We start from the raw sequence: 12,532 nt of genomic DNA on the forward strand, positions 1-12,532 counted from the left end.
TTTTATCACCAAGGAGCTTCGCAAAGCTATTATGCACAGATCCAAACTTCGTCGCATATATAACAAATCACGATCAAAAGAAAATTGGTCCAACTTCACTAGACAGAGAAACTACTGTGTTTCCTTATTACGAAAAACCAGACGTTCGTATTTCAAGGGTTTACGTATGACAAGCATTACTGATAATAAAAAGTTCTGGAAGTCTGTCAAGCCATTGTTTTCAAACGTTAGTTATAACACCAACAAAATTATCTTAATCGAGAAAGAAAAGATAGTCACCGACGAACAAAAATTATGCAAAATCTTCAATGAATATTACACCAACATCACGAAAAATTTACCAATCAAACCAAACGATGATACACATACAGCAACCATTCACGATGCAATCCACTCGTATACTAATCACATCAGTATTTTGAAAATTCGTGAAAATGTGGGTTATGATGAAAAGTTCTATTTTTCGCTGGTTGAACAGCCTGATGTTCTCAAAGTCATCAAAGACATGGATGCAAAGAAATCTTCTGTTAGTGGTGATTTTCCAGTTTTTATGTTGAAAAAGTTTATTCATATCTTTGTTCCTATCCTCACTAATATTATAAATTTTTGTTTACAGTCTAATATTTTTCCTGATGATTTAAAACTTGCAGAGGTTATACCTGTTTTTAAGAAGGATGACTGTAATGATAAGGAGAACTATAGACCTGTTAGCTTGCTTCCCTGTTTATCAAAGGTTTTTGAAAGAATTATTCTTAATCAAATGCACACTTTTATGCATGACAAACTCAGCCCTCATCTATCAGGCTTCAGAAAGGGTTATAATACACAATATGCTCTCATTCGAATGATTGAACAATGGAAAAGCACACTTGATAATAAGGGTGTAGTTGGAGCAGTGCTAATGGACCTTTCAAAAGCTTTTGATACTATCAACCATGATTTGCTTATTGCAAAGCTGCATGCCTATGGTTTTTCTGAATCTTCTTTATTATTTATTCACTCATACTTGAAAAATCGTTTTCAGAGAACCAGAATAAATTCTTCTTTTAGCGAATGGCTTCCTCTTCAAGTTGGAGTTCCACAAGGATCAATCTTAGGACCTCCTTTCTTCAATTATTCTATAAACGATTTATTCTGGTTCATTATTCAATCATCCCTTTGTAACTTTGCAGATGATAACACCTTATATGCTTGTGAAAATTCATTAGAAGATGTAAAACAAACACTGCTTACTAATTTGGTCATAGTTAATAATTGGTTTTATGAAAATTACTTAGCAATAAATTTGAAAAAGTATCAATATATTGTATTAGGTCATCACGATGAAAGTTTGATATTTAACCATTTGAAAATTGCGTGTAAATCGTCTAGTGCTTCTTGGTGTTACGATTGACTCGAGACTAAACTTTCATTCGCATGTCAAAAACATCTGTAATAAGGCTAGTAGGAAACTCAACGTGCTTCAAAGGATATCTTCCTTTTTGACACCCAAGATGAAGCGTTTTCTCTTCAATTCATTTATTTTGTCTCAGTTTTCTTACTGTCCCTTAGTATGGATGTTTTGTGGAAAAGTTGCGAATAATCGAATCAATCGTATTCATGAACGTTGTCTAAGAATCATACAGGACGATATAAATGGCAGTTACGATGAACTTTTATCTTTATGTAATGTTAAAAATATTCACATCATCAATTTACAGAATTTAATGAAAGAGGTTTACAAATTTTTAAATGGATTGTCACCTCTATATATGAACGAGATATTTTCTGTTAGGGAAAACAAGTACAACCTTCGTTGCTTTAATTTGATCAGGCGACCAACTTGTCGGACAACGTACTATGGCTTAAATACTTTATCAAATATTGCAGGGAAGCTATGGATATCTGTGCCTGACGCTACAAAGAATGCTCCTTCTCTCGAAGCCTTCCGTAGCTCAATAAAATTTTGGGAAGGTGATGTTTGCACCTGTAAAATATGCATGGATATACCATACATATTTTAACTTTACTTATTTATTTATTTATTTTTCTTATTTTTTATCGCTGTTTGCCTTGTTTTACGTTTTGTTGTCGATTTAAATTAGTTATTTAAATACTATTGTATCTATCGACGTTAAATAAAGAGAAAATCAAAAAAGTACAGGACTAAAAGAGTGACTTTTTAATGACCTCTTTGACCTTAGGAGGGAGTAGACAATAACAGAATATCAAACATGAACACTGTATAAAATATGCCGTGCATTTTGCTTACTTTGCTTCCATTCATTCTGTTGATCAAAATTAATATTTAGTTAGAATGGAAATGGTCAATGCTAATTTAGTGACAAATGTGCCAATCAAAACACAAAGAAGCTTTATGCGTGTGCAGTTAAAAATGCAGATTTAGTAGCATAAGTCAACCGTCTGAAGGCAGTCACCCCAGGTTGGTCCAAAATCTCGGTGGTTTTAGTCATGTATTGTTTAAAGAGCTATTTAAATGTGGTAAAATTTGACTATCCAGTCATCAAATAGTTTTGATTTCAGTGTTTCTTCAGAATAAACACCTCTTATCCTAACGTAATACACCATTCTTGGTGCAATACTGTCCATTGTAATTTACGACCACATTCTTTTCTGTTTCACCACTGAATGCAAATACCCAGTATTTATTTCCTCACACAATGATCATCGGGCCAGAAAACAACACCAGTCCTTCCGTCCCACTGACCATCAACCGGCACAAACTAAAATTAAGAACTAATTAAAAACTCTTGCATTAAAAACGACACTTTGTATTGTACCCCCGCTTTCATCTGTTTTTGTAACGACGTTTCATTGAACCTACTACTTTCTCCAGCCAAATGTATAATACGTGCTAGATATAGCTAGCTAGGATTTTTACTATGCCCAAACGCTGACCTGGTCAATTTAACAGTTTTTGTTTTTCCGTTCGCACATTAAAACAAAGCATCATATATGCTGAAACAAAACAAAATATATGATGAAACAAAACAAAACATCATATATCCCAAGTTTTAATGTGGCTGAGAATGGTTGTTGGGTCTTGCAAACAACAGTTTCTTTAGAATTTAAAAGGCGTCTAAAGATGGGTCTAACACGGTCTCCAGCCCAATCTTGTTACGCCGACCAGTCTTAAGACTGGGCATTTTTATGTCCAAAGATTGGGCAGCGTCTAAGATTGGGCAGAACAGCGCTATACTTTAGCAATCGTTTTGCTACACGATTTTGTGTATTGTCCACAATTTTACGAATCTAATAAAAGCGCCAGCAGTACCCTCAAGGCGGTTGACACTTTATCACATTACAACAATAATCTCTATAATAATACGCTAGGTGTGTCTGTGTGTCTGTGACAGGCAAAGTGAATGTCTTCATTTTCCTTTGATGTTGCCGAAAAATGAATGTCTAATATGTTAAAATTTCTGACGTTACGACGCGACGAAAATAACACTACTTAAACGTCAATATCCTATAATAAATTAATGAAGCCATTACAGTGCACCTAAAACTTTGGGGCCAAATAACTTGGAAACGAGGTGGTGACGTCAATGATTTTTTGCCGCGTGGGTAACTAGGGACCAACTAGGACCAATTTGGGTAATTTTCCCAAACCTGGGTCCCCGAATCCGTTTCGGAATGGACGGGTTGATGACGTCATCGAAAAACCTTCAAATCCTAATATCTCTGCAACCGTTTTTCAAAAATACGCGATCCTATACATTTTCTTGATAAGCGTTTCAAGACCTATACAATGAAGGCAGCAGGTATACAAATTTCTAAAAAAAATCTCTATAATAATACGCTAGGTGTCTCTGTGTGTCTGTGACAGGCAAAGTGGATGTCTTCATTTTCCTTTGATGTTGCCGAAAAGTGCATGTCTAATATGTTAAATTTTCTGACGTTACGACGCGACGAAAAACACACTACTTTAACGTCAATATCCTATATTAAATAAATGAAGCTATTACAGTGCACCTAAAACTTTGGGGCCAAATAACTTGGAAACGAGGTGGTGACGTCAATGATTTTTCACCGCGTGGGTAACTAGGGACCAACTAGGACCAATTTGGGTAATTTTCCCAAACCTGGGTCCCCGAATCCGTTTCGGAAAGGACGGGTTGATGACGTCATCGAAAAACCTTCAAATCCTAATATCTCTGCAACCGTTTGTGAAAAATACGCGATCTTATACATTTACTTGCTGACATCAGCAAAATGTTAAAACCCTTATGTCTCATTAACTGCTTATCAAAAAGATATGATCATATACATTTTCCTGGTCAGCGTTTTAACATCTGCATAGTACAGGCAACGTATAAACTAAATTTCGCCAAATATTTTTGTGATTGCACTGCTGACGTCAGCAAAAAATCTAAAACAACCTACTTTTCCATTGTCCTTCTGCCTAAGTGGATTTTTCCACGGGCCTTATCGACTAGTAATAATAATAATACTTTAGCAATCGTTTTGCTACACGATTTTGTGTATTGTCCACAATTTTACGAATCTAATAAAAGCGCCAGCAGTACCCTCAAGGCGGAGATAGATAGAGAGATAGAGAGAGATAGAGCGATAGAGAGATAGAGAGATAGAGATAGATAGAGAGATAGAGAGATAGAGAGATAGATAGAGATAGAGATAGAGATAGAGAGAGAGATAGAGAGAGAGATAGAGATAGATAGATATAGATAGATATAGATAGATATAGATAGATATAGATATAGATAGATATAGATATAGATATAGATAGATAGATAGATGTGCATATTTTACATGGCTAGCCTCACAAATATCGAGGGATATACCCTGTCTATTATTTCCAGGAGGGGCCATGGCGTAGATGGAGAGTCCTAGAGTATTTAATGCTCATTTTGAGCTACGCAGACCCATTTTGAGCTACGCAGACCCAATTAGAGCCCGCGCTCTACTAGACAACTCCCGGCAACATCCAACGGCCCACACAGTGTGCCATCTTCCCAATTTCCCTCACATGGCTTGGGTTAACCCGGGGCTATAGTAACATTCACTCGCCCATGTTGAATCGCCGTCATGAGGAATCGAACCCCGGTCTCCCGCACAGAGTACGAGAGCTATAACCACTAATCTACGGCGCCTTAATCTATCCGTCTATCCGGTCGGGCAGGAACTTTTATAAAAAAACACTAAAAAAACGTGGATATGAAGTTGCTAGACAGTCTATGATAAGCAAAGATATGTCCCAAAATTATCAGTTTAAGAACGAACATGTCTTGGTGCTCAGCGTTCGGTTTCAGCAATAATAGTAAACGCGACAAATAAAAAAGTTTTTTTCGTCTACCAGGAGATCCAAATGTACAAAATGCCTGGGTAAAAGCTATAAACAGAACAGAATTGCCGAAAAAAGTTCTCTTATGTTCTGATCACTTTACGGAGAACTGTTTCGATAAAACCTGGAGCCTTCAAAATGAATTGTTTTTTACCGAGAGAACGGCAAAAAATTCTGAGCAACAAATATTTTATAGTCCGTCGTCTCTTTTATATATGGTACACTTAACGGTTATATTTCAGAACAAAATTTAATTGTCTCCACTCCAAGAAAAGTCCACCTCTGAGACTCCTGTCTCTTCACAAAAACCCACGTACTTTCCATCAGGGCTCGGGTATTCTTGACGAATCCTCGTTACTACACAAGCTGGGATCACTCGACGTACACTTCTTCCTAATCTGGTGTGGATAAACCAACAAAACTGCCGATAAGCAGCGTATCTATAAGATCTAAACATAAAAGCAAACAGTCATCTACTCCAGTTACGGTCATCGCATAAATACATGTTGTAATATTAATACCTGTTGAAAACATTATTCCTGCTTGATAAACCACGACTTTCTCTATCGTGCAAGCCCACTAACGCCGTCCAAAGGTTGTTTTTCAATAGCACGACTGGTTCAAAGTCCGGATGGTCAAGTATGCAATGTTTGTCTATAATAAAATATAGGAACGTCGATTATTATAAAAACATATATACTAGTCATGCGTTTCCAGTGTCTCTGCCGTCCCCTCCTTAGAGACAAAAAAGTAGGCTCTATCTATCTATAAACGAGATGTAAGTAACTGTTCTTACCGTTCAGATGGGCGTACTTTATCTCGTTAATTTCATGACAACAAGTGCATTCTTGCTGCGATGGCATAACCTCGCAGTTTTTACATAAGCACCATTTGTCCTTATTCAAGGTACTTCTTGGAGGTTTCGCACTTTCTTCATCCTCGTCAGACGAGTCATTAAATTCGGGCATTTCATTTGCGCCAGGCGCTCTCTGGGGCTCATACTGAAACCCTATAACGTTCGGTTTATTGGATAGTCTAGATTGCGCCATTATTTAAAATTAAAACCGCCTAGTTTTAAAGACCTATAAATGATTTGAAAAATTATTTTTATACTTTCTCCCACCTGAAAGAAAAAAGAAAAAGGAAAAGTTTTTATTTTCAGGGGGGCTTGTCACATTTGTCGCGTTTTCGCATGTTCGGTCTTTCAAATCAACCAACCACTGACGTCAAATGCATAATTACGCATAATAATTATTTTTACCAGGCCTTTTTTCGCGCATGTTATTCGGAACGTCTCTAGCTGTGCTTCGACATGGCCAAGTAAAAAAGTTTTGTTTATATGTATTTCCAGAGATTAATAAAAAAAAGGTATGTGATTTCTTTATTTGTATATCTATATCAGTTAATATAAAAGTTTTTATTTTGTGGCAGACACTACCTTTAACACCTTTTTAAATAAACATCAGGAAAATTGGGTTCGTTCCTAATTCTGTGCAGTCTGGCTTGCTTGCATCCAAGTAATCGCAGATTTTGAGTGTTCAAAATCTTTTTAAATAAAAATTACCATCATTTCAGACCAATTTAAGTTCACTGAAATATATTATGGGGCTATTATTTATCTCCCACACACTTAAAACAGGATAAAAAGTTAATTTTAGATCATTCTCAATTATAATTTCAGTGAAATAATTTCAGTTTAGCATGTTTCGTGGTTTTGTTGTCTTTTTATTACAAATACACTCTCATACAAAAACAAATATATCCATTGATTTGCATTAATAGTGATAATTATTTGCTCTTCTAAAGCTAACATAAACTTTTTCCGTACTTAGCCACCGGATTTTTCTGTTTACATAGACAAATACCCATCCCGTTTGACCGGGATCCAGGATCACTTGCCCGGGATCTCAGTTGACCGAGTTTCCCGTTGTAGCCGGGCCGGGACGAATATGCACCATATAAACACGATTTAAAAAGTGAGAATTGTGCTTTTAGAGGCATATTCTCTAGAAAAAAAGGGAGAATTGTACTTTTAGAGGCATTTTTTTTAGAGGAGTACAACCTCTAGTTTGATTCTAAAGACCATGACAAAGATTATGACATCCCATAATGAATACTTTGCACGATTCCAAAGCAAAAGGAAGAGCGAAGGCCTCACCCTCGATTGTTGCATATCGTCTCTCTGCGGAGGTTGTAAATCGGGATCCAGCATAACATATCTTCCAATGTCCTTCGCCACATTGTGGGTCGACAGATGGACATTCCCAATTTTATGGAACAATGTGAACCCTATTCCATTCTTGCTCCAGTGTGTATTATTGCACGCTTGTCGGTTGACTTGAAATGTGTGTACACCGTTTCAAATGCTATCTAAGATTTCTGATTTAGAGGACTGATTTAATTGTTCAAGATTATAGTCCCAATAAACTTTTCCATCATGTTTTAGCAGAACAATCGAAATGTGGACAATATAGTGGCCTAAGCGAATAAATATGACGTTTGATTCACAAGTCGGAACAAGGATGTAAGGACCTGTAATATACTTTGGAGATGGAAAATTTCTGATAGGATCCATAAGTTTAAGATTAGGTTGGTATCCTTCCTGGGAGATGTCAAATCTAGCAAAACCGTATCTTTGGCAAATTCGAACTTCTTTGGGTTGAAAACTACACCATTATCTGCACACAATTTGATATAGCGAATTGTGTGCCAAAAAGCGGAAGCGATATCCTTGTCCCATAGAAGAGAATCATCGACGATTTGTTTTACTCTAGAGATGTCCTTAGTAATGTCATCGAACCCCTTTGTGTAGCCATCATTGGATGCCTTGAATCCCTGAGGAGCAGGAAGGTAGCGGTACCTCCCCCATTCTGTGATGTACGTGGTAGCGTCGTGTGCACTGTTGTTGATATTGTGGGTTGGTTTTGAGCAGCGACCGGTTGCATTGGGTACAGCAGGTGATTTAGCGATGAGCTTAGACATTAGCCGTGCCATCTGTTCCTGCTTTGCCATTTTTCGTGAATGTGTTTGCTGAAAATGTTTGTAAATTGTTGCTTTACCTTTCTGGACTTGGTTCGTCTGTATCCTGCGTCGTAAAGGTAATAAATAGTTTTAAGAAATAACACACTCGTAGCGCCATGTGCAAAGTATAAAGATAACACGTGTGTCGTTCGTTAAGTATCTTCGTGAATAACAAATGTCCTTGACCGTAAGGGCTAGAATAACAATAATGGCGGACGAGCCGCGAAGCCCTGATTATTGCTGTTTGTGCTATTCTGGCAAATTTTCAAGACCCCATAATTGCAACAAGGAAAGGGACTGAATAGAACAAAACGTTTTTATCTTATACAGAAGCAATATTTGCATCCAGATATTAACAAAATTTATATTTGTAATTGTGTTTGAAATATAAATTTCCCCGTCATCATGTCGAATTCTCTCTATTTGTGTTTTGTGTTGTTTGTTTTTTTGTGTGTGTTTTTTTTTCACTGATATTGCGTATCCTACGAAAAGGAAGTTTAACTGTCTTTTTGGCAGTAACTTTGGAGGAACAAAACCTCTATGATTTAACCTTAAAACTTAACAGGTTGAGTATTTCATTGTGCCTTGCTGCAATGTTCAAAATTATCTTCCCTTCTTAGTGTACAACTTGAAATCGCACCAACTTTTCGTTGTTAATACAAGATGCATCTGTACTTGGTCGTTATAGGAATGATTTTAGTTTAATTTTATCTGAATTACTACAAGTTCTAAGCAAGGGGTTCCATATGTAAAACACATATGTTGTGGATTATTGTCCTCTGAGCATTTAATTTCTAAAATTCCATAAGCAGGGTCTTCTGTGTGGTCGAATACTTTACCAAGTTTTAGTTGATTGTTTCCAGAAGCTGTGAGTCTATATTTCCGGAATTCAAACCAGGCAGGATCGTTTAGATTTTGTACTGTTATTGTTGTACATGTTCCACATCAGTGTGTAAACAATTGTAATTTCAGAATTGGTGTCCCATCGACTTACTTATATTTTACGAGGCATCGGCATATATGTTATGCACGAAAAAAACAGGATACTTGTTTGTTATTGAGTAAGATATTTTCGATTTGCAATCTCTTACCCCAAATCAATTATTTCAATAATTGCCGACTCTGCGTAATCATAACGGAACTCCGCATTTTTCTTAGGTTCTCATTGGCACATAGAGCAAGATGTGAAACTCTGCCAATTTTCATCACACTATTTTTGTTTTCGAAATCATGGACAAAACTTCGTAGCTGATTGGAGTGAGCGCCATCGATGTTTAAATTATGAAATAGTATTCATTATATTCGCAGCTTATTACGAAGCTTTCCACTAGACAAAAACAAATGTTAAGCTGATGAGCCTGCTAAATGTGTTTGCTTTGGTGATGAATTAAAAGAAGTTAAATGCTCTTCCTTGTTTTCTATACTTTTATCCCTTCTTTTACCTTCTTTCACATCTGTAGGATTTTTCCAAAAAATAGTTTCCTGTATTGAAACTCCTTAAAGTGACGACACCTTAGCCTAAATATTTAATGTAAAAGCATTAACCAGCCCATTTCAACAACCGCCTAGTTCTATAAACTTTTGCCTCATTTCTTTCCCTAGGTGTCAGATCTAACTAATGGTGGATTCGCATTAAGCCTTGGTCTGCATAATGCTGCGCGACAGCTTTAATATGACACTAATGCCAAACTGCCAAAAGTGTTGGCACTTATAGCATACCTTACAATTAAGATAGAAACTTATGAAAGAGAACAAAAACTCGTGATAAAGATATGTATATTGTATTTTAAATAGATATTATTTTATTTGTTATTCATTACATACCCAAATTAATGATCAACCTATCTAAAAGATTTAAGTGGTGGTGTATTAGCCATGTGTGACCGTACTGTAACTGCAACACCATCAAATTCATCACCATGTGATGCACCATCCACGAACGGTGGGCAAACCTCCAAAGACTTTCCGACTCTCCGTAATCATAACAGGGCTCCACACTTTTCTTTAGGTTCTCATTGGCACATAGAACAGAATGTGAAACTCTGCCAATGAGACTTTTTTCATCACCCAATTTCGGTTTTCGGAATCGTTGACAAAACTTCGTAGCTGATTGGAGTTAGTGCCATTGATGTTTAAATTAGGAAATAGCATTCATTTATATTTGTTGCTTGATACGAAGCTTTCCACTAGACAAACAAAAAATGTTAAGCTGATGAACCTAATAAAGGTGTTTCCTGTTGTGTGTGAAATAAAATAATAACATCCTTTTCTTTGTTCTCTGTATGTTCTCTTTATGCCTCATTTCCTTTGGTAGTTGTCAACTAATGGAGCATTCGCATTAAGCCTTGGCCTGAATAATGTTATGCGACAGTTTTTATACGAGACTATGTAACGCCAAGCCGCCAAAAATGTAGTCACTTATAGCATACCTTACAGCTAAAGATAGAAACTTAAGAAAGAGAACAAAAACTGATGATAAACACATTTATATATTATTTACAGTATATTATATATACATATTATTTATATATTATTTACAATACAGATCCCAATGTAAGTTGTCATATTTAATGATCAACCTATCTAAAAGTTTTACGTGGTTGTGTATTAACCATGCATGACCCTGCTGTAAATACAACAGCGTCAAATTCATCACCATGTGATGCACCGTCCACGAACGCTGGGCAAACCCTCGTTGCTTCACTAGTCGTCAAGGTATGGGGTAACTATTCCTTAAGGAGAAATCGTTTTGTTGTTACTTAATACACGCAGTCATTGCTCCTCACTAGGTATTCCTGCCATTTTCAGCCATGATTTGAACTCTTTCTTTAGTCCCTCCAACATGGCATATCCGCCTGAGCATTTCCCAATTGTCATTGTTTTTGAGCCAGATACAAACATTTCTAAAACGTCACGTAACTTCTGTGACATTTGGAACGGAAAAACAAAAAACAAAACAAAAATTATGTCAGCAAGGGGTTTGACTGCAATGGTCTTACATTTGGAGAGTGACGACTCCACTTCTTACCCCAGTCACACAACAGTCAAACAAGGTTGTACGGAGTAGGACAGATAAAAAGTTATGGATGAAAGAAATGTCTAGTTCCTGCTGAAGACTGTTCGCAGACCTCTTTTGAGGTGACTTAGCTAGACATTTTGGCTACCTTGGTTCAGGAATATGAGTCGTAAACCTTGTGCCCTTTCAGAAGCCCTCTCTCAGCCTGTTCGTATGTTCAATTTTGTGTCAATTGGAAAAAGGAAGAATTGTGTTCCTTTATATGAGCATATCCTTGATGTTACTATCCGCCCTCGCACATTGCGTAATAACCTGACGAAAAGAAAAAAGTATGACCACCTTTTTATGATTTGCTACATTTAAAAATAAAAAAAAACAAATACATTATCAAATATGATTGATAACGGTGGAATCGAAAGTGTGTTTTGATAAGGAGTAAAAACTACATGGATTTCGTGTAACTCAATAAAGTCAAAATTCAGTGCTCTTTTGTAGCCCCTAATTTATATACAGAATCGGTTTTTGGTAACTATTGTTTTCATCATAAAACAAAACAGAAGTATAAGTTGCATCTTTAATTATGCGTTGTTCGTTGGGTATAATACTTGGATACGTCTGTCTGTCTGTCACGCAAAATGGTAGCTAAGCTGCGACAGGCGAACCCGTGGATTTTCCACGGGCTAACGACTAGTTTTACTATAATTTCCAAACTCAATCAACCCATTTTCTGCACAAAGTTATTGCTTGGGGATCCTGACTTACATTTCTTCTTAAATAGAGGCTTATAAATTAATTCCTTAGAAGTAAATAAAAGTGGCACATAGTGATTATGTTTAAAAGTAAGATCTGAAATGAGATAACCTTCATAACAAAACAAAATATGGAAGCAAGTTTCATCAACCTTTGGCACACGTGGAAAAACATTTTTATTGAATATTTCTTTGTATTTGAGAGGACCACAATCAGGATAATAACACATAATATTTCTGCGAATTATAGAAGACAATGACAAAACAAAGAGAAAACCAGACCACTGGTTCATGTTTTTCAAACAAAAAGCAAACAAAAAGTAGCCTCAGCTTTGACAAGTTCAGCAGCCTTAAAATTAGTATCAACAGCAGCATGAGATACTGACATTGCTAAAATATTTGATGGACTTAAAGATGGATATTTGTCAACAAATAAATTGG

At 36.4% G+C, this 12,532-nt stretch overlaps 1 protein-coding gene across 1 annotated transcript; it reads right to left on the reverse strand.

The window, feature by feature from the left end:
• Positions 1-5,555: 5,555 nt before the first annotated feature.
• On the reverse strand, positions 5,556-6,354 carry LOC130629461 (P2X purinoceptor 7-like). Its single transcript, XM_057442676.1, has 3 exons — positions 6,102-6,354; positions 5,827-5,959; positions 5,556-5,754 (listed from the first exon to the last, which is right to left on the reverse strand). Exons 1-3 carry the CDS (start codon positions 6,352-6,354, stop codon positions 5,556-5,558), a joined length of 585 nt encoding a protein of 194 aa, XP_057298659.1.
• Between the last annotated feature and the right edge of the window lie 6,178 nt (positions 6,355-12,532).

The sequence above is a fragment of the Hydractinia symbiolongicarpus genome, chromosome 1 (assembly GCF_029227915.1).
Source record: "Hydractinia symbiolongicarpus strain clone_291-10 chromosome 1, HSymV2.1, whole genome shotgun sequence".
Classification (NCBI taxonomy): Eukaryota; Metazoa; Cnidaria; class Hydrozoa; order Anthoathecata; family Hydractiniidae; genus Hydractinia; species Hydractinia symbiolongicarpus.

Coding starts and splice junctions, on each gene's coding strand:
- LOC130629461 (XM_057442676.1), bottom strand. CDS start 6,354: ATGGCGCAATCTAGACTATCCAATAAACCGAACGTTATAGGGTTTCAG. Junction 5,960..6,101: donor AAAGTACGCCCATCTGAACG/GTAAGAACAGTT, acceptor ATTTTATTATAG/ACAAACATTGCATACTTGAC. Junction 5,755..5,826: donor AGGAATAATGTTTTCAACAG/GTATTAATATTA, acceptor TTTTATGTTTAG/ATCTTATAGATACGCTGCTT.